Source organism: Puma concolor, chromosome E2 (assembly GCF_028749965.1).
Source record: "Puma concolor isolate L17-30 chromosome E2, mPumCon1.1.hap2, whole genome shotgun sequence".
Taxonomy (NCBI): Eukaryota; Metazoa; Chordata; class Mammalia; order Carnivora; family Felidae; genus Puma; species Puma concolor.
The window spans coordinates 51,757,611-51,778,387 of record NC_141681.1 but is presented as its reverse complement, the minus strand read 5'-3'; the positions used below and the strand labels follow the sequence as shown (position 1 = coordinate 51,778,387).

The following is a 20,777-nucleotide window of genomic DNA, read 5'->3' as shown; positions in this document are numbered from 1 at the left end:
GGTGAGTCTTGCCACAAGTTTTTCGGTTTGGTTGATCTTCTCAAAGAACCAGCTCTTGGTTTTCACTTGTCTTTCATATTGCCTTGTTAGCCTCAATTTCATTGATTTGTGTTCTGATCTCTGCCGTTACCTTCCTCCTACTGACTTTAGGCTCTGCACTTTTTCTCGTTCCTTGAGGTATGAACTTAGGTTGTTGATTTGAAAAATTTCTTCTTTCTTGCTGTAGGCATTTATCCCTGTGTACTTCCCTCTTAGAACTGCTTTGCTGCGTCCCCTAAGTTTTGGGACGTTGTATTTCCATTTTTGCTTGTCTCACGGTATTTTTCATTTCTTTTTTGATTGCTTTATTGGGTTGTTGGTTATTTAATGTTGACATATTTATGAATTTCTCAGTTTTCTTCTTGTAATCAATTTCTAGTTTTATACCATTGTGGTCAGAAAAGATGCTTGATGGGGGGCGCCTGGGTGGCTCAGTCAGTTGAGCGTCCAACTTCGGCTCAGGTCATGATCTTGCGATTTGTGGATTCAAGCCTCACATCGGGCTCTGTGCTGACAGCCTGGAGCCTGGAGCCTGCTCCAGATTCTGGGTCTCCCTCTCTCTCTACCCCTCCCTCACTTGTTTTCTGTCTCTCAAAAATAAATAAATTTTTTTAAAAAATTAAAAGAGAAGAAAAGATGCTTGGTATGATTTCAGTCTTCTAAAATTTGTTAAAACTTGTTTTGTGGCCTAATATATGATCTTGAGGGTCATAGGAAGTATTCAAGTTGCCCCTGGAGGTGGATGTGATGGAGAATGTTCCGTGTGCACTTGAAAAGAATGTGCATTGTTTTTAAATTTTATTTTTAAACTAATCTCTCCGCCCAACTTGGGGCTCAAACCCACAACCCCGAGATCAAGAGTCACATGCTGCACCGACTGAGCCCTCCAGGCGCCCTGGGAAGAATGTGTATTCTGTTGCTTTTGGATGGAATGTTTGGCTTGGGCAGGTTTTTGAAATGTGTTTCTGTTTTAAAAATCACTTTAATTACTAATGTTGTCAAAGGAGAACAAGTACTTAGTTTAAAAGAGTCAAATACATCTGTGATTTATGATAAAAAGTAAAAAACACAGGGGCGCCTGGCTGGCTCAGTCGGAAGAGCGTGCAACTCTTGATCTCGGGGTCACGAGTTCGGGCCCCATGTTGGGTGTAGAGATTACTTAAATAAATAAACTCTAAAAAAAGAAAAAAGAAGAAGAAAATGCAGCCATTTCCTTTTCCACCTCAATTCCTGTCCCTCACCAGGTAACCACTTTAACTCTTTCAGCTGATTTTGGTATCTGTCACCATATTTCCAAATAAGGTGCTTACACGTTGGGTTTTTAAAATTTTCCGTTTTTTATTGCCCGTTGACCTCCTAACACGGAAATAAGGATGTGGTGCTTTTATTCCCCCCATGTTTAAAAAACTGCTTCCCTCTCAAATAGTTAACAATCGTCACCAGCTATGTCCCATTTAGCAGTTCGGTACTTCGTGTCCCTGTGGTGGCCCTTCCATCACCCCAGGCTAATAGCAGTAGGTACTAGTTAGTAGGTAGTGTGCTTTCGATGCCTCTCTCCTTGCTCACAGTTGAGTGATGGCCCCCGTGAGGAGCATTTTCCCTTTGTTTTACGAGGAAGCAGCCATTGCGTGCCCGCAGACGTGTTTCCAGTAGTGGGGAAGAGGTGCTTAGTCCCGTCTCCTGTCAGCAAGCTCCCGAGGCGCCTGGCCCCCACTGCGGAGGAAGAGGAGTCCTTGTCTTCAGCTGCACGGTTTCCTGAGGAAAGAGTTACATACCAGCCACCTGCAGTTCCATGCTTAGGAAAACACTTTCACAATAGTTAGCCGTGGCCAAGTGCTTCTTTTTTAATGGACTCACTGGGGTAAGGTATTCTTCTGTTCCCTTGGAAAACTCCCAGGGGCTGGTCAGCCATTGTGCTGGAGTCTGAGGTGCCCGGGGGCCTGGAACTGTGGGGCTGAGGAGAGAGATCCAAGCCCACGAGTTGGGGTCGTGAGGGTCCGAGTTGCCCCCGGAAGTGGATGTGAGGGTTGAGCGAGAAGTGGGCCTTGGGCAGCAGTGCCCTGAGAAGTAGCCCCTGAGGCCAAGGAAAGGGATCTAGCAGGAGACAGATGGGGAACAAGAGCCAAGAGAAGCAGACACCTCCCAGAGTGCAGTGCCTCGTTGTGTCAGGGGACAGATGAGATAGAAAGCATGAGGGACGTGGGTAGAGCCGGGTGAGAGGGAGCCATGCCTAGGGTCCATGGCTACCTCCGGTGGACTTCCACAGATCAGCCCTTTCGTTGAATACCTGCTCTGTGTCCTACCCAGGGCTGGGGCCACTGCAGTGATGGAGTCAGCCCCCAGCCCTGCCCTCACGGGGCTCACGGTCCCACTGGGGAGATAGGTTCATCACCACACAGTGATTACCCAGAGTGGTCGGAGCTTTGTTTGGCAGGGAACCCAGGGGTCTGGGAGTCAGGGCAGGCTCCATGGAGGAGGGCATATCTGAGCTGAGATACTCTGTGGTATGGAGGACAGATCAAAGGGAAAAAGACTAGGACCCAGAGGGGCTCCTGGATGGCTCAGTTGGTTGAGCGTCCGACTCTTGATCTCAGTTCAGGTTTTGATCTCAGCATTTGAGTTCAAGGCCTGGAGGGGAAAAAAAAAAAAAAAAAAAGAACCAGGACACAGAGACCAGTGAGGAGACAGAACACTATTTTATGTAGCCCAAGGGCAGAGCTGAGACCAGTGGGTAGGACATATTTCCAGGAATAAAATTCCAAACAGGAGTCAGGAAGAGGATGCTAGATTAACATTCACTGAATCGAGCAATTTCTTACTTAGTCTCTCATTGCCATTCTCCCCCCGCTGTCAGTTGGGTATTTTGGTTCCCACTTTACTGATGGGGGAACCCAGGCCCAGAAAGTGAGAGAGCTGAGATTTGAATCTAGATCTGCATGACTCCAAAGACCTTCCTGCCATTTATTAAGCCCAGCCCTGAACTGACAGGTTTTTGCATGATCTCATTTAGTTATTTCGGCAATACTGTCCACAGGTGAAAGGGTCCTCAGTTTGAAGATGAACTAAGGCTTAGGGAAGAGCACTCCTTTGCCCACAGCGAGATGGCCCAACGTGGCCTATGTCCTTCTTTATCTGGTGCACAAGCAAGAAATGAAAGCAGAGTACAACAACACAGCGTGGTGTTGAAGTCCCGGCAGGGTGACTAAGGGCTGATGAATAGCTTAGGCAAGTATTGCCTTTTCTGTCGCTAAAGCAACGTGTTAAAGGGTCTCCCCCTTGGGAAAAGCAGCATTCTTTTGATTCTTTGGAGACAGGCTAAACCTCAAACTTCAGTAAAAGTATAAAATCAGTAACAGACAAGAATGTTTTGACAAAATTTGAACACTCATAGCGGCATTATGTACAGTAAATTTGAGGAAACTTCAAGGAAGGATGAGCTGTTCATCCATTCATTAAACATTCCCTTGTGCCTTCTTGATGCCAAGTCCTGGGCTGGGTATTTCTGGGAACCTGCCTGCCCTTACGGAGCTCACAGTCCAGTTTCTAGGCAGTGACAAATGAGTTACCCATGGAGAAGGGAGAACTTGCCAGAGGCCTCAAGATACACAAGGCTAGTTGAAACATATTTCTACAACCATTTTAAGAAGGACCATCAAAAAAAAAAAAAAAAAAGGACCATCATAGTTTATTTATTTATTTTTAATGTAATGTTTATTTTTGAGAGAGAGAGAGAGCACAAGTGTGAGCAGGGGTGGGGCAGGGAGAGGGGGACAGGAGATCCGAAGCAGGCTCTGTGCTGATAGCAGAGAATCCAATGTGAGGCTCAAACTCACAAACTGTGACATCATGACCTGAGCTGAGGTCGGACGCTTAACCGATGGAGCCACCCAGCCACTCCAAGAAGCACCATCATACTTTAAAAACCATTCAACCCAGAATAAACAGTGTTGTGATGAGGGTTGCCCAGGGAGCTTGAGGTATCTAGAGGATATGTCTGACCCAGCCTAGGGATCAGGGAGGGCCTCTGGGAGGAAGGGACATTCCAGCTGAGACCTAAAAGATGAATTGGGGTGAGGTAAGAAAAGAGGAGTGAGGGAATAGTATCCCTGGCGGAGATGGAAGGGTGAGCAAAATAACCGTGAGCCCAGCCCTTGCAGAACTCATGATCCAGTGGGGAAGAAGGATCTTTCACCAGTAGCACCCAAGATTGATCAGGGCTCGGGTGTAGAAGCCCAGGAGGCAAGTCCTGCGAAGGAAACACCTTAGCTGCATCCTTGAGGACAACTAGGAGTTAGCAGACATGTAGCAGAGAAAAGCAACAAAATCAAAAGATGGTTCTTTGAAAAGGTTACTACTACTCAAGGGAAAACACACAAATTTCCATGAAAAGGAATGAAAGAGGAGGCATCAGTACAGATCCTAACTATAGGATGATAAGAGGATACTGATCCACCTTAGCCAATAAATTTAACAATGCAGAAGAAATGGACAGTTTCCTTGAGAAAACACAATTTGACAATATTGACACATGAAGAAATAGAAAATCTGAATAGTCCTGAATCTGTTAGAGACCTCAAATCCATAATTAGAAACCTTCCCATAAAGAAAATGACTTTGCTGGTAAATTTTTCCAAACATTTAAGAAAGAAATAATACCATTATCTAAACTCTTCTAAATAATAAAGAAAGTGGGAACACTTCCTTATTTAATGAGTCAAGTAGAATACTGATACCAAAAACCTAATAAAGCTATTACAAGAAAGGAAAACTTTAGGCCAAGATCTCTTGTGAACATGGATTCCAATATCCTAAACAAAAATATTAGCAAATAGAATCCAGCAATATGTAAGATGGATAATAAATCACGACCTATTGGGATTTTTTCTAAGACTGCAAGGTTGGTTTAGCATTTGAAAAGCAATGTAATTCAGCTTGGGAATAGTAGAAAGGAGAAGAACCATATGATCATATTATACAGGGAAAGCATTTGATAAAGTTCAACACCTATCATGATAAAAGCACTCCAAAAACTATGACTAGAAAGGAACTTCCTTAATCTGACAAAGTTTATATCATCAAAAGAATTCAATTTTTTAACACCATATTTATACTTAAAGATTAAAATGAACACTTCCCCCAGTGTTTTGACTAAGACAAGTATCACCTCTTCCAGTCAACATAATATTGGATGTTATAGCTAGTGTGAAAAGACAAAAATACATACATATATGTATATATTCACATATACACACATACGTATATATATGCCTACATAAGGGGCGCCTGGCTGGCTCAGTCGGTAGAGCATGTGACTCTTGATCTCAGGGTTGTGAGTTCCAGCCCCGTGTTGCGGTAGAGTTCACTTAAAAAAAACAAAAACAAAAACAAACTAGTTAAAGGCGTATAAACTGAAAAAGAAGTAGAACTGATTTTTGACTGATGTGATGTGACTATGTGCATAAATAAGCCCAAAGAACCTAAAACAAACCATTAAAATAAAGACATGATTTGGGGGAAGATTGCTGGATACAAGATCCATATACAGAAATCAGTTACATTTCTACATGCTACAAACTAACAATTGGACAGTGGATTTTAAAATACCATTCACAATGATGCTCAAACTCTTCAAATATCTAGAAATAAATTTAACAAAACATGTGTAAGAACTCTACTCTGAGAACCATAAAATATCGCTGAGAGAAATTAAAGAATACTTATAAAAAATAGATAAAGGGGTGCCTAGCTAGCTCAGTTGATGGAGCATATGACTCTTGATCTCAGGGTTGTGAGTTCAAGCCCCATGATAGCGTAGAGAGTACTTAAAGATAAAATATTTACAAAAGCAAACAAACAGATACTACTTTATTCATGGACTGGAAGACTCAGTAACCTTCTTTTGAAGGCTCTCCCAAATTGAACTGTAGATTCAGTGCAATCCCAGTAAACATCCTAACACGTGTTTTGTTGTTTGAAACAAGTTGACTCTAAAATTTACAGGAAATTTAGAGATCCTGGGATAGAAAATTTTCAGGAGGAACTAAGTTTGAAGGTTTACACTATCAGATTTCAAGACTTACCGGAAAGCTAAAGTAATCAACGCAGAGTCGTATTGGTACGACAAACAGAGCGATGGGATAGACAAATAGAGCAATGGGACAGAATAGATTGTGTAAAATGAGACCGACACAAACAAGTGGATTTCCCACAAAAGGAGTCCCGCAGCTCAGTGGGGGAAGGATGGTCATTCGGTACATGGTGCAATTCCATATCCATACGGGAAAAAGCCTCACACTGCTCCTTCCCTGGATGTTGCCAAAGCCTGGAGATATTTTTGGTTGTCAAAACTTGTGAGGTACCACTGGCAAAATCGTCCCTAGCTGAGAACCACTGGCACATAGAAATGTAAAAAGTCCCAGAGCCGACGGGCGCCTGGATGGTGCAGTTGGTTAAGCGTCCGACTCTTGGTTTCGATTTGAGCCTTGCATTGGGCTTCGTGCTGTCAGCACAGAGCCTGCTTGGAGTTGATTCTCTGTCTCCCTCTCTCTCTGCCCCTCCCCTGCTTGTGCTGTCTCTCTCTCAAAAATAAACTTCAAAACAAAGTCATGAAGCTGAACTATTACAATAGTGCGTTAAAAAAAATTTTTTTTAATGCTTTATTTAGTTTTGAGAGACAGAGAGAGAGACAGAACCTGAATAGGGAAGGGGCAGAGAGACAGGGAGACACAGAATCCGAAGCAGGCTCCAGGCTCCGAGCTGTCGGCACAGAGCCCGACGCGAGGCTCGAGCTCCTGAGGCGTGAGATCATGACCTGAGCCAAAGTCGGACGCTCAACCGACTGAGCCACACAGGCGCCCCAGAGAATTTAGGTTTATGTCTTCTAAAGATACAACCAGAATTCAAGGACGCAGAAAGTATATTCAGATTTTCTGTGATCAGATAATAAAAATGGTGTTTCACTTCGTACATAGTGAACATACCAATAAGAGCCATGTCCTTTAGTTTGTATGTTATTGAATGAGGTTCCTCTCCACGTTATTAAAATTCATTTGTTCATTACCAACATTTCATTTCATCTTGTGATAAACCTTTTCTCAGCTTTTTATGTATTGGTGACCTCGAGAGCATCATCAATCATGATTCTAGGCATGATAAGAGAAAATAGCTAATAAGACATCCCATATGAATTAAAATTAAAAAAAAAAAAAAAGGCAGTCCCCTGGACCCTCTAGAACTTATCCAGAGACAACAGCAAAGGAACCCACTGAAGACAGTGAGCCGTGGCCCTTATCACACCCCAGGGACAGCCGCAGTTGCAGGGCCCCAGCCCTGGCTGCTCTCCCAGGCTGTGTGAGTACATCAGCTGATGGGTGAGGAGCCCTGCCTCCCTGTTTTCTGTCTCCTGGGTGAGGCAGTGTCCTGTGACTCAGCCGTTTTCACTGCTGGGAAACCTGCTACTGTCCGCACTCTACATGCCCATGGGCAGGGTGTGGATGACCCGACTGGTCCATCCACACAGTGGAAGACTACTCAGCGATAAACCGGGGTGGGGGGGACTGAAACACATGGTGATATGTAGATTTCACAGGCATAATACAGAGTGAAAGAAGGCAGAAGAGAGAGTACAAACGATTTACGATGAAATCAGAATGGGACTTAGTAGAGGGATAGCATCTACCACGGGAGATCAGAATAGTGGTTTTGGGGGGTACTGACTGGAAGAGAGCCGGCTTGAGGGTGGGAGCCTGTTGGAGTACAGGAACATTCTAGATCTTAATCTGCATGGTGCTTACATATTAAAAAATTATCCCGCTTGGGGCACCTGGGTGGCTCAGTCAGTTTTAAGCATCTGACTTCAGCTCAGGTCACCATCTCACGGTTCCTGGCTTCGAGCCCCAGCTGGGAGCCTGGAGCCTGCTTCCGATTCTGTGTCTCCCTCTCTCTCTGCCCCTCCCCTGCTTGCACTCTGTCTCTTCCTCTCTCAAAAATAAATAAACATTAAAAAAAAAAATTATCCCGCTCATGCCTGGCTGGCTTGGTCAGTAGAGCATAGGACCCTTGATCACAGGGTTGTGAGTTCAAGCCCCACATTGGGTGTAGAGATTACTTAAAAAAAAAAAAACAAAAAACTTAAACTTTTCAATTATCATGCCCTACACTTACTGTTTGTGTATTTTATGTAAGTTATATTTCGTTAAAAAGGGGAAAAAAGGGGCGCCTGGGTGGCGCAGTCGGTTGAGCGTCCGACTTCAGCCAGGTCACGATCTCGCGGTCCAGGAGTTCGAGCCCCGCGTCAGGCTCTGGGCTGACGGCTCAGAGCCTGGAGCCTGTTTCCGATTCTGTGTCTCCCTCTCTCTCTGCCCCTCCCCCGTTCATGCTCTGTCTCTCTCTGTCCCAAAAATAAATAAACGTTGAAAAAAAAATTTTTTTTTAAAAAAAGGGGAAAAAAAATGAATGTAGTGAGGTCATCAGATTAAAAAAAAAAATCATTTACATAACAGTTGTATTTCTATGTACCAGCCCCAACCAAAGTGAAAATGGAATTTAAAATACCATGAATAAAATCATAAGTAAAAAGAAAATACCATGGATAATAACAACAAAAAAAATCAATGCCTGGGAATAAATATAATCAAAGAGATTTGCAGGGAAAGTTAGACGAAATGGAGACAGATACTACATTTATGGATTGAAAGACTCGACATTGGGAAGATGTCACTGTGTTGAAAATGATCCGTAGATTCATTGGAATTCCAACCAAAATCTGGGACAATGGCTTTCAACATTTTGACTGTTCCAGTTACACACAGAGTCACATACAAAACAAGAACAAAAGTTTTGTGAAACAAGGGCTCCCGGGTGGCTCAGTTGATTTAGTGTCTGACTCTTGATCTCAGCTCAGGTCTTGATCTCAGGATCATGAGTTCAAGCCCCACGTTGGGCTCCGCGTCGGGCAAGAAGCCTACTTAAAAAGTTTTGTGAGACAGTACTTGTCCTGACTACTTACGATCGCCTTTGATGTTTTCTGTTATATGCTGGCAGGAGTGGGGGACGTTGTATCCATGAGTTTGGGAAGTGAAATTGTGTGGTATTGGCCTTTCTCTGACTTACTTCTCTAAAGCGTAATGCCCTCAAGGGCCATCTGATGGTTCCTGTCATATTCATGATCTTATTTTTCATGCCGTTCTGTGCGACCAAATTAGATTCCATGACCCACTAATGGGACAAGACCAGCGGTTTTGGAAATACCGTGTGAGGGAAGACCTAGTTGTTCTAGAAAATCATTGTCCAGCTGAGAGCTGACTGACACAGGGTGGAATTCTAAGGGGCTTGATGGAATGTCAGAGTAGAGATGCCATCCGACCTTGCTGCTGAGACCGTCTCCTCCGGGTGGCCCCCTTCGTGACATAGCCCACCAGGGGGGCCCCTCTCTAGATTAAGCACATCCCAGTGGACAGTGTGTCCGCGATTGTCACATGGTATATGCCGTTTATTTTCACTTTTCTGACTTGGCACAGAGTATAGAAGGTTCTGCTGTAACCACTGAACAACCTGTGGGTCAAACCTGGATAACGTGGAAGAATGATCTGGCCTGGGGGTGGGGAGGGGAGCTCGAAAGGAGGGAGACAGTGATAAGCATATAGTACAAGAAGTGGGTACAGATCATCGTAAAAATGGAGAGACAGGGGACGAAGGAAGGACAGGTATGTGGAGACAAAGGTCTCATCTTTTATACTTGGGCTGGGGGGTGGGTTCAATAGACAATGCGTAAATAGCAGTGAATTTCCAGTTGAAAAATTCAGAAATAGAGGTGAGCAAAGTACGCTTCTTATCAGATACCAGGACCATGATGCCAGCAGAAAAAAAGGCTAGTTAGGGCGAGACCTAGGGGGCCACTGGGGTGGGCCTAAGGATCAGGACTTCTGACTTCTAACTTTATAGTTTGAGTACTTTATTTGCATGTAATGTGTTATTTTTATTAAGGAAAAGAATGGTCGTTTCTTTTTTTGTTTTGTTTTAACCGGCTCCTGGCTGCTGCCGTAGGTCAGCAGGGGGCTGACGCTGGGACAGGGACCCACTGTGTGTGCTTGGCCTGCTACTGGCCAGTGCGGGGGACACAGCAGTGTCTGTGATGGTCCTGGACCCTGCCCTCTGGGGTGCAAACAAGCGACTGGGTGACCAGATCATTCCCAGTTGTGATGGACGCTCTGAAGGAAATACACAGCGTGTGCAGGAGGGACAGAGATCCCTGAATAGGGAGGTCAGGGAGGGGACATCGGTCAGAGCTGGGGCAGAGCCTGGACCCGGACAGCGGATGAGGGTTTGGGAGAGACGTTCATGCAGCAGACTAGACACTTGGCTGAGGGGGTGGGGGGGTACCCGAGTCCCAGGTCTCTGGCCTGGTGACAGGATGGACCCAGGAGGAGGAACAAGTGTCTCTGGGGTCAGGTTTGCACACAGTGAGTGTGAGGTGCCTGGGAGACATCTGAGGGCCTGTTCTTTCCAACTACCCCTTCCCAATTCTCCTTTCCCACATGGACCTTGTTTCCTGAACCCCAAGTCTGGCTACTAGCCTGAGAGACTGCCATCAGCCCTGCCCCGAAAGCCTTGTCTCTCTCACACACACCCCCTGCAACTGAATTTCCTGTGCCTGGACGTGTGCCCCCCACCCCTCGTGCCCGCTCCCGTTTGCACACCCAGACCCCCGCCCACTGGCCCTGGTCCTCACACTTGTCTACACTGAGATGCTGGGACGTTCGCCCAGGGATGCCAGCAGAAGCTGGTGCTGTCTCCTCACCACCCTCTGGCCACTGTGCTTCGTGGCCGGACATAAAGGATCACGTGACAGGTGCAGGCCCGGCTCCAGGGGGGCTGGGGTGTGGTCATCATCTCCTCATTTGACAGAGGTGGCCCAGCGTGGGCTGTCATCGCTGTAGGTGGCAGAGCTCCAGGTGGACCCCAGGTCGGCCCGAAGCTGGGACCTCAGTGTGGGAGGGGTCGGCACCGCCTGGACTCCAGGAACCCCACACCACCAGGGTCTCCGTAACAAGTAGTAGTTAGTAATGGTGACTGCGGCCGTGGGCGGGTCACGGGAGGGCCCCGGGTGCACTCCTCCTCAGATCTTACTTCCTGCTGGCTCCAGGCAGAGCTCGCCAAACGTTTTATGCTGCCCTACCCCATTTTTAGAAAATACTGTGCTTGCCAATCTTATTTATTTTTTGAGAAAGAGCACAAGCAGGGGAGGGGCAGAGAGAGAGGCAGGGGATCTGAATCGGGCTCTGTGCTGATGCAGGGCTCGAACTCACAAACCCTGAGGTCATGACCTGAGCCGAAGTCAGACATTTAACCAGCTGAGCCACCCAGGCGCCCCGCCCTTTTAGAAAATTGAAAGGCTGTATACCCGCTAGCACATTTTCAAGGTGACAGCTAAACCTTGTCTTCCTGAATTCAAGTCGCTGCAGAGGATATAATTTCTGGTGTGCATGAATATTGATATTTCCAAACGGATTGGTGCCATCTTCCCTTCCAAGTATCTAATGCAATCCATATAACTGCTGTGATTTGCTGTCTGCAATTTCAGTTTAAAGGGGAAAAAAAATGAACAAGCTGTTCCTTTGCAGTCAGGAATTTCACATTATGCCTTGAACTTTGTCCTTGAACTTCTGTTTACACTTCCCCTGCAGAATTCTGCCTACCAAAGGATGTGTCAGCAACCCAAACACGCACAGAAATCCAAATTTTAATTGTCGTGTAGCTTCCGTTGGCCGAAAGGTTGTAAATGTGAAAATATTTTCCTGTGGATTTTTTAAAAAGCCGAGCCCACAATTGACTCGAAACATTTCATACACCAGGCATTTGCACGGGTAGTTATTAAACATTAAAAATAAAGTAAGTGCTGTGTTGGAAATGAGTCTCCGAGTGAGCTAGACAGGCATCCCCAGCACTTTCGTGTATCCTGGATGAGTGTGAATTACCGCAGGAAGGAGTCAGGGTCCAGCGTCAATGCTGCCTCGGTTTTTAAGACTCAGATGCTGAGAATTTCCCTGCACAAAGCGGCAGCTAGGCAAGGAAGCTTTTGTTGCAGCAACACCCGCCCAGTCAACTCGAGAGCTTCTTCCAAGGTACGTGCCCAAAACCTCACCGCAGAGAGCGCACAGGACTGTTAGCTCCGTCCTCAGGGCTGGTGAAAAATCTAGGAGGGGAGCCACCAGACTTGCAAATTACCCCGTGGTCCAAGTCGCCTCGCATCCATTCCCACGGTTCAGCTGCCCTTTCTTTGGAGCCCAGGAGGGTACCCGCCCTTACGCTGCAGCCCTAACTCTAAATTTTGGGAAGATTCAGAAAGAAAGTGGGGCGGGGTGGGGGGGGGATGTGCCTTGCTTCTGAGAAGCAGGTTGGACCACTGCGTCCGGGGATGCTTGGCTGGCCTGCTGGTGGCTTGAGGGGAGGAGCAGAGGGAGCTCAGAAGCCTCTGGCAACTGAGCCTTTACACCTTCCTGGGACTTTGTGGCCTGGGAGCTGCTTGTAACCCTACAGGGGCGCGGCCCCCAGGGTTTCTCATTCCTGGCTACTTGGCAGGACCCTCTGGGCGATTCAGAAAGCCGCCTGGGCTCCCGTTCTCTGGGCTAGGTAGGCCAGCGCAGGTCTTGCTTAAAGCGATCCCCAGTGATTCTGGCTGTGGTGTGCCCATTGCGCCAACCTGGACACCGAAACGCGGAGGGGTGGGGCTTGTAGGGGGCTCCTGGCGCAGGACCTGACCCCTCTCTTCCCCCGCAGTGTACCACTGGGTGGAGATGCGGACCAAGATGCGCATCATGGGCTTCCGGGGCACGGTCATCAAGCCGCTGAATGAGGACGCGGCCGCCGAGCTGGGCGCCGAGCTGCTGGGTGAGGCCACCATCTTCATCGTGGGCGGCGGCTGCCTGGTGCTGGAGTACTGGCGCCACCAGGCGCACCAGCGTCACAAGGAGGAGGAGCAGCAGGCCGCCTGGGACGCGATGCGGGACGAAGTGGGCCGCCTGGCCCTGGCGCTGGAGACCCTGCAGGCACAGGCCCAGGCACAGACGCAGGCCGCGCCTGCGCAGAGCGCGCTGGAGGAGCTGCAGGCGCAGATGCGAGAGGTGCGCGCCCAGCTCTGCGCCCGGGATGCGCCCCAAGCAGCGTCCGTGCCCCAGGTGGTATCCGCGTCCAAGGCAGTGTCCGCGTCCAAGGATCAGGAGTCTGCCGAAGTCTGAACTTGGACGTGGTTGTGTGTGCTCTGATGTGGCCTTCTCCCCACACTATCCCTGCCTGTGCCGGCCCAGCGGAAACCACCGGGATCTTGATGGAACTTGGATTCGGTCATCCCCTACTGATCAGTGGTACCTTCCACCGGGACCGGCCCCCAGCAGGTGAAGCTCCAGCAAGGCTTTCTCCAGCTCGTGGGTGCAGTCCACAGCGCTCATCACTGCACCCCCACCCCAAACCGCACAGACCTATGGGGTCCCGGCCTGGACAACGGGCTGAGTTTTCTGGCAGGAGAAAAAAGGGACCCCCGACCTGAGCCGAATCAAGCTGTTTCCTCCCCACCCTCCCATCCCCCCAGTTACCTGATAAGTGTCACCTTTCCCCGGGACTCTCATCCTTTTCACCGGAACACCCCCTTCCCCTCGTCAACAGGTACAGACCATTATAAAGAAATGCTGTGTCTTTCAGTGACTCTCTGTCCCCCTCATCTAAGGTGGGTTCCAGCTGGGCATCACCACTCTCTCTGAGGGGAAGAAAAGGGGGATCTTGGCTTGCAGTCGATCCACTGAATGTTATACGCCCCCCCCTTAACCTGATCTGTGGTGCCCTACCAAGACCAAGTGGAATATTCCAACAGATTCCCCCCAGCCCGCAAGCCTAGTCCACGGCGCAGCCCGCCCGGATGACTGCAGGGCCTTCCGTGGCAGTGCTCTCCCAACACCCCTTCCGTGGTGGAAAAGTCGACCCCGCCTCTGGCCAATCCAACTTCAGCCTGTGGACCTGCCTTCAGGGCCCGTGAGCCTTTCCTGCCGTCCTTCCCCACCTTCCGCGCTATGTTCTTCAGTCGCCTGTCAGAGGCCTGCCAGCCATGGGCTAGACGATCACATTCCTCGGCTTCCATCCAAATCTGGGGACCTGGGTGCCCTTGCCCTTCTCCTCTGGGGCTGCGGGCTGGCCCACCAGCCCCCCTTCATGCAGTAGTACCCCCGGGCCTTCATTGCCTCCCATCCCACCTCCATCCCACTGGTCTAGGCCACCAGTTGGTCTTAACCTTTATTCGTTTCCTGGGGCTAGCATACCCAATGACCACAGACTTGATTTGCCATCTCACGGTTCTGGAGGCCAGAGATCCGAAATCAAATTGTCAGCGGGGCCACACCCGTCCGAAGCCGCTACGGGAAGATCTTCCCTTGCCTCTTCTAACTTTTGGTGACTTCAGGCATTCCTTGGCTTGTGGCCGCAGATCTCCAGTCTCTGCGCCCTCTTCGCGTGGCCTTTGTTTCCTCTTCTGTCTCTGGTAAAGACACCTGTCGTTGGATTCAGGGCCCGCCCTAAATCTAGGATGACTTCACTTCAGGATCCTTAACTTATTTACAGAGGTGGTCGCAGTCCACATCCCATGGTTTACTATGTGGACATGTCTCTGGGGGAGTCAGCATTCAGCCCGCTACACCTCCCCACCCCAAGAGATCGCTGGGACTCTTGCCAGCCCCACAGGACGTTTGGCCTGCCCCACAAGAGTGATCGGAACAGTCCAGGAACCGTCCTTTACTACCTGGTGTCTCTTCCAGGAATCTTCCTGATGTGGGAGGGGTGTGGGTCCCACCAGTCCACCAGTCTGCCTTCTGCGCTTCAGACTGTAGATATTGTCTGGAAATCTTCAGGGTGTGTCTGAGAACACAGGGACCTCCAAAATGAGTACAACGAGACGCGTTAGGATTAGAGAAGCTGATGTGCGTGCATGGGCCGTCATCCTGTGAACCCTTTCCCAGACTGGAACCCTGAGGCCCAGGAGAAGCAAGGGGACTGGCCCAAGTCCCCAAAGTCCAAGGTGGTGAAGTAGTAAGAGCAGAATGGGGGCAGGGGGTGCACAGAGAAGGGAATGGAGGGGGGTGCAGGATGCTTGAGGGTACTGATGCCGGAGGAGGAAGAGAGAGGGCCAGGGGAAGGGTGTTGGTTAGGGCTCTACACAGAGGCCCAAAGCATTTCCCAGAGGCGGTGCTGAGGGTCGGGGGGCCCTCAGTTCCTAGCCACAGCTAGGAGCACACCTGAAATCTTAGCATTTAATGAATGGGGTTAGATCCAAGATCCATTTTACTTGGGCCCGGTTCCCAGAAGCCATAGGTGAAGGGGGAGGGGCCGGCTTCCTCTCACCTTTGTCCTCCCTCACCTCGCTTCCAGGGGGCCAGGGACCAAAGTGGGGGCAGGGAGGGTGATCTGCCCAGGTAGAAAACCAAGAAACATGGGTTCTGAAGCATCATCTTAATTCTTTCTGGAAGAGGGGGAGAAGCGCATGTGGAGGGTGTCCTGGGTGGAGGTGTCTTTAAAATTGGAAATGGCCTTGGGCTCCTGGGTGGCTCAGTCCGTTGAGCATCCCGACTCTTGGTCCCGGTTCAGGTCATGATCTCGTGGTTCGTGGGTTCAAGCCCCGAACTGGAATTCTCTCTCTCCCTCTCTGCCTTTTCCCCTTCCCTGCTCGTGCTCGCTCGCTCTTTCTCAAATAAATAAACCAATCAAAAAATCATAAAATTGGAAGTGACCTGAGTGGATAAAGGAGGAGAAGATGGAGAGAGAGACCACTGTGTGGAGAGGTGATGGGCAGAGCTGGGTGAGCAGCCTCAGTGCCTGGTTTCCATGGCTACTCCTGGGGGTCCTCTCTGGCACTGACCCACTTCTGGAGCACAGGTTGCCGGAGGCAGGGACCGCGATGCTCCTCACCCCGCCACACACCCATTATGTCAATAACGGTGTGGCTAACAGTATTTTTTTCATTTCATTAATGAGGACATTGAGGCACAGAAAGGGGGAGTCACCTGCCCAAGATCACGCAGGCAGGGAAGAAGCAACATGGGACCTGGAGAGGGACAGTCTCCACCACAGCCCAAGCTCCTAACCCCTGCCCAATCTTGACCCTGACGTGGCATTGCTGTCACAGCTCCGAGACTCAGCACTCAGCTCCGCGTGTCCTTCCATGTGGCCAGTCCTTGTGGGAGGCAGCGGCTTCACCCACTGTGTGAGTGTTGGGGGGCGGGTAGGATCAGGGTGTGTGGAAATGCAAGGAATCCCCTCTCAAAGTGCACGAGGTGGAGGCTGGAGGCTTGGTCATCATTCTGGTTTCCTACTAGCTAAACTTTTGTGTACCTTTGCTACTTGGGGAGAGGGGTAGAATAAATATGCAAATGAGGTCGGTTGTCTTCAAGTTGATGTATTTTTTTATATGTATTTTTAAAAAATCTCGGTGCGCCTGGGTGGCTCATTCGGTTAAGCGTCCGACTTCCACTCAGGTCATGATCTCGCGGTTCGTGAGTTCGAGCCCCGCGTCGGTCTCTGTGCTGACAGCTCGGAGCCTGGAGCCTGCTTCGGATTCTGTGTCTCCCTCGCTCTCTGCCCCTCCCCCACTCAAGTTCTATCTCTGTCTCTGTGTCTGTCTGTCTGTCTGTCTGTCTCTCTCTCTCTCTCTCTGTCTGTTTCAAGAATAAACATCAAAATGGGGCGCCTGGGTGGCGCAGTCGGTTAAGCATCCGACTTCAGCCAGGTCACGATCTCGCGGTCCGTGAGTTCGAGCCCCGCGTCGGGCTCTGGGCTGATGGCTCGGAGCCTGGAGCCTGTTTCCGATTCTGTGTCTCCCTCTCTCTCTGCCCCTCCCCCATTCATCCTCTGTCTCTCTCTGTCCCAAAAATAAATAAAAACGTTGAAAAAAAAAATTAAAAAAAAAAAAGAATAAACATCAAAAAATATATTTTTTTTAAATCTCAGGGCACCTGGCTGGCTCAGTCGGTGTCGTGAGTTCAAGCCCCACGTTGTGTGTAGAGATTACTTAAATAAATAAAAGCTTTAAAAAAAAAAATCCGTTAACCTGAGGAAAAAAAGGGTCTTTTTTAATTTTTTTCCCACTTTCGCTCAGGTGTCCCCTGTGTGCCCGGCCCTGTTCTATGTCGTGCCGAGGTCCCAGGCAGTGACCAAGACAGCCCAACCCTGCCCTCGTGGAGCTCACAGTCCATTGGGGGCACCTGCACAGTCAGACGTTTCTTTTTCCAATGTTAGCCTACCCCGCGGTGATGAGGGAAGAAGGGGCCTTACTGAATCCAGACCCCTCCCACCTGAGGGACTCAGGACTAGGGTGGAAAAAAACAGAAACCCATTTATTTACCCTGGCTTACAGAAGCCTCACACCGGGTCCCGAGGGCTCCGCCTCTCCCATCTGGCAGGCCCTGTTGTCCCCTGCCTTGGTTTCCCAGTTGGGCAGGCCCTTGCCTGGAGAAAGCCACCCCTAGAGAAAATGGACTTCACTCAGCCCCTGCCTGATTCATGGGCCCACGTGACCATCTCTGTGCTAGCCACTGTGACTGTTGAGTGGCCAGGCCTGGGCCCCCGGCCCCAGTGGACAGCGGGAGGGGAGCATGCCCAAAGGAGAATGGAGTGGACGTCCTCCACTCTGTCGTTAGACAAACGTTTACCGAGCACCTATGGTGTGCCTGGCCCCATTCTAGTAGCTGGGAACCAGCCAGGACCGAGATCAGGCTCCTCCCCATCACGGAGCTGACATCTAGTGCAGGGGATGAACAGTCAAGAAGTAAAGGGTTAGTCCAGTGGCAGAGTTCTGGGGTGATGGGGGTGGCTCATTTCAATCAGGGTGGCTCTTCTGAGATGAGCCCCAAAGGCAGCTGTAAGAACTCCACTGGCACAGTTGAGTCTTTGCGATGGATATCCTATGGCCTTCAGGGATGAAAGTATTTACCCCCTGGCCCTTGACGTGAAGAGTTCACTGCCCCCCGCCCCACCCCCACCCCGGGGGCTCCTGGCTGACTCAGTCGGAAGAGGGTGCCACTCTTGACCTCAGGGTCATGAGTTGGAGCCCCACGTTGGGCACAGAGTTTCCATAAATCAACACAAAAAGAGTTTACTGACCCACGGAATAGAGTGAGCAAGGGGAATCGGGTGGGAGCGAAGGCTGGCACCTTGTCTCATTTGGCACAGCTCTGGAGGCCCGTCCCAGCTCTGGGCAGCCCACAGGATTGACTGAAGCATCGTGCCTCAGCCACAGCCAACCCAGCCCGGCTTCCCTCCCCTCCCACCTGCACGCGTCTCGTCCCCCAAAGATTCCGCCATAACCCTACGGCGCACAGATCTCAAGTCTGCATCTCAGCCAGGGCAGCGAGCCACAGCGGGAAGCAGAGCTCATACAGTCGCCATACGCGTATTAATAGAATTCACAGTTCACACTCTGTGTGTGTTCTAAGTATGGCATAATTCGTGCATTATGTGGCCTAGTATATAACGGAATATAAAAATATTTTTATGTAATCTGTAACATAGTACTGTATAATATATATATATTATTATTATACTGTAGAATATATATACAGTATAGGGGCGCCTGGGTGGCTCAGTCGGTTAAGCGTCCGACTTCGGCTCAGGTCACGATCTCGCATTCCGTGAGTTCGAGCCCCGCGTCGGGCTCTGTGCTGATGGCTCAGAGCCTGGAGCCTGTTTTGGATTCTGTGTCTCCCTCTCTCTGACCCTCCCCCATTCATGCTCTGTCTCTCTCTGTCTCAAAAATAAATAAACGTTAAAAAATATATATATATACAGTATATATATATATATATATATATATATATATATATATATATATATGTATTGTGTGTGTACCCACTGGGATGAAAATTTCACCAAATACTCTTAATATGTGCAGTGCAGTCTGATATTTCGTATTGTATTTTCACGAAGAAAAACTACACATACACGTTTCACATACATACCTCGTATGTATCATAAACATATAGAACTTATCGTATGTAATATATAACACATATGTCAACGTCATATGCTAGATGTTATATATATTGTCAGAACATAAGTTTCTGTAAACAATAATTGCTCTTCCCATATGTGTTGCATTCTGGTACTTTTCTCTCGTATTCCGTTCCATAAAGAAAGGCATATGCATATGTATGTATTATACAAACCTACATAGAGTGGGCTCCTTGAGCCTTTGGCTTTTATTCCAGGCGAGGCACATGAGCCACGGGGAGCTCTGTGCAGAGGAGGGACGTGAGCTGACCTGGGATCCCCCCCGACAGAGGCCCTAAGGGGCAAAGCTGGAGGTTGTCAGCCCAGCAGAGAGACGACCGTGTTTGTCCATGGTGGCGGGACGAGGCAGAGACAGTGGAGGTGGGGGGAAGTGGGGTTCTGAGCATACTAATATTTCAGAGATGGGGCAGACAGGATTTGCTGAGCGATGGGACGTGGGGGCGCCATTGACAGCTTCAAGGTTTTTGTTCTGTGCACCTAGAAGGGAAACGCTGTCATGTCCCAAGATGGGGAGGCCGTAGCAGGACCAAGCACGAGGAAATAGTCAGAGCCCCTGCCCTTGCCCATCCCCCGGTTGCTTTAGATTTGGGCGGCAGGTTTTTGCTATTCTGAATTGTAGCCAGCGAGGCTGGAAAGGCAGTTCTCATCCTTGGTAACCTCTGACGTCACTGCGTTCGCCCTCGTGCTGTGTCACTGACCTTTATCTCGACTCCCCCCATCAAGGAACGCTCCTGGTGTCCACTTGGGACCCCCCAGAGAAAGGAGGAAGTGGAGGTGGCGGGCTTGGACTTGGGACCCGGGTTTTAGAGTAAGATCCCCTCGCCCTGGAACGGCGGTGCTCAGGCCATGCTCCACCAGGTAAGGGCGGTTGTGACCTGGAGGGAGGCAGGTCACCGAGGGTTCTGTCACATCTGATGTGTCCACCCGGCTCAAAGGGCACATCCTCCCAGCTGTAACCACTATCCTGAATTCTGGCACTGTAGATTAGATTTGCCCGTTCCTGAACTTTGTATCAGTGGACTCTATGGAATGTTCCTTTTTTTTTTTTTTTTTTGATCTGGCTTCTTTTGCTCAACATAGTATCTGAGAGATGCATCTGTGTTGTTCTGTGTTGCAATTGTCTGTTCTTCTTTGTTGCCAGTGGGTGGGTTACCGGTGACCGGTTGGCCAGCAGGCAGATCTCTGGGCTTTCCCTGTTAGGGGCAAAGCTCCTAGGACTGGTCTGGCCCAAGGCTTGGGGGGGCATTGCGCTTGGGTATATGTAGGGGTGGGATTGCTGAGTCATAGCACGAGAGTATGTTTACCCTTTGGAGAAACCGCCAGTTTTTAAAAAAAGTAATTGACCCTACGGTATGCTGTTCTCCTCCCAATCCTCCCCCACCCCAGCCTGTAGGAAAGTTCCAGCAGCTTCTTATCCGGGACAATGCTTCATGTTGCCAGTCTTGCCTTTTTCCTTCCTTCCTTCCTTCCTTCCTTCCTTCCTTCCTTCCTTCCTTCCTTCCTCTCTCTTTTTTAAAAATGTTTATTTATTAATTTTTTTTTAATGTTTGTTTAGTTTTGAGACAGAGAGACAGAGAGAGCATGAGCAGGGGAGGGGCAGAGACAGAGGGAGACATAGAATCCGAAGCAGGCTCCAGGCTCTGAGCGGTCAGCACAGAGCCCGACATGGGGCTCGAACTCACAAGCTGCGAGATCAT

General features: G+C 49.3%; 1 protein-coding gene across 2 annotated transcripts in view; it reads left to right on the top strand.

Annotated features, from left to right (window-relative positions):
* Nucleotides 1-20,777, top strand: part of OPA3 (outer mitochondrial membrane lipid metabolism regulator OPA3) — a 72,842-nt gene that overhangs the window by 35,779 nt on the left and 16,286 nt on the right. The window contains exon 2 of one of the 2 annotated variants that reach the window (XM_086690124.1): nt 12,817-13,739. The exons of the other annotated variant lie outside the window; for it this stretch is intronic. Coding sequence (XP_086546250.1) covers nt 12,817-13,274 — 458 coding nt within the window. The 3' untranslated portion in view covers nt 13,275-13,739. Of the gene's footprint in view, nt 1-12,816; nt 13,740-20,777 lie in introns of those variants that run through there. 2 annotated transcript variants of the gene reach the window in all.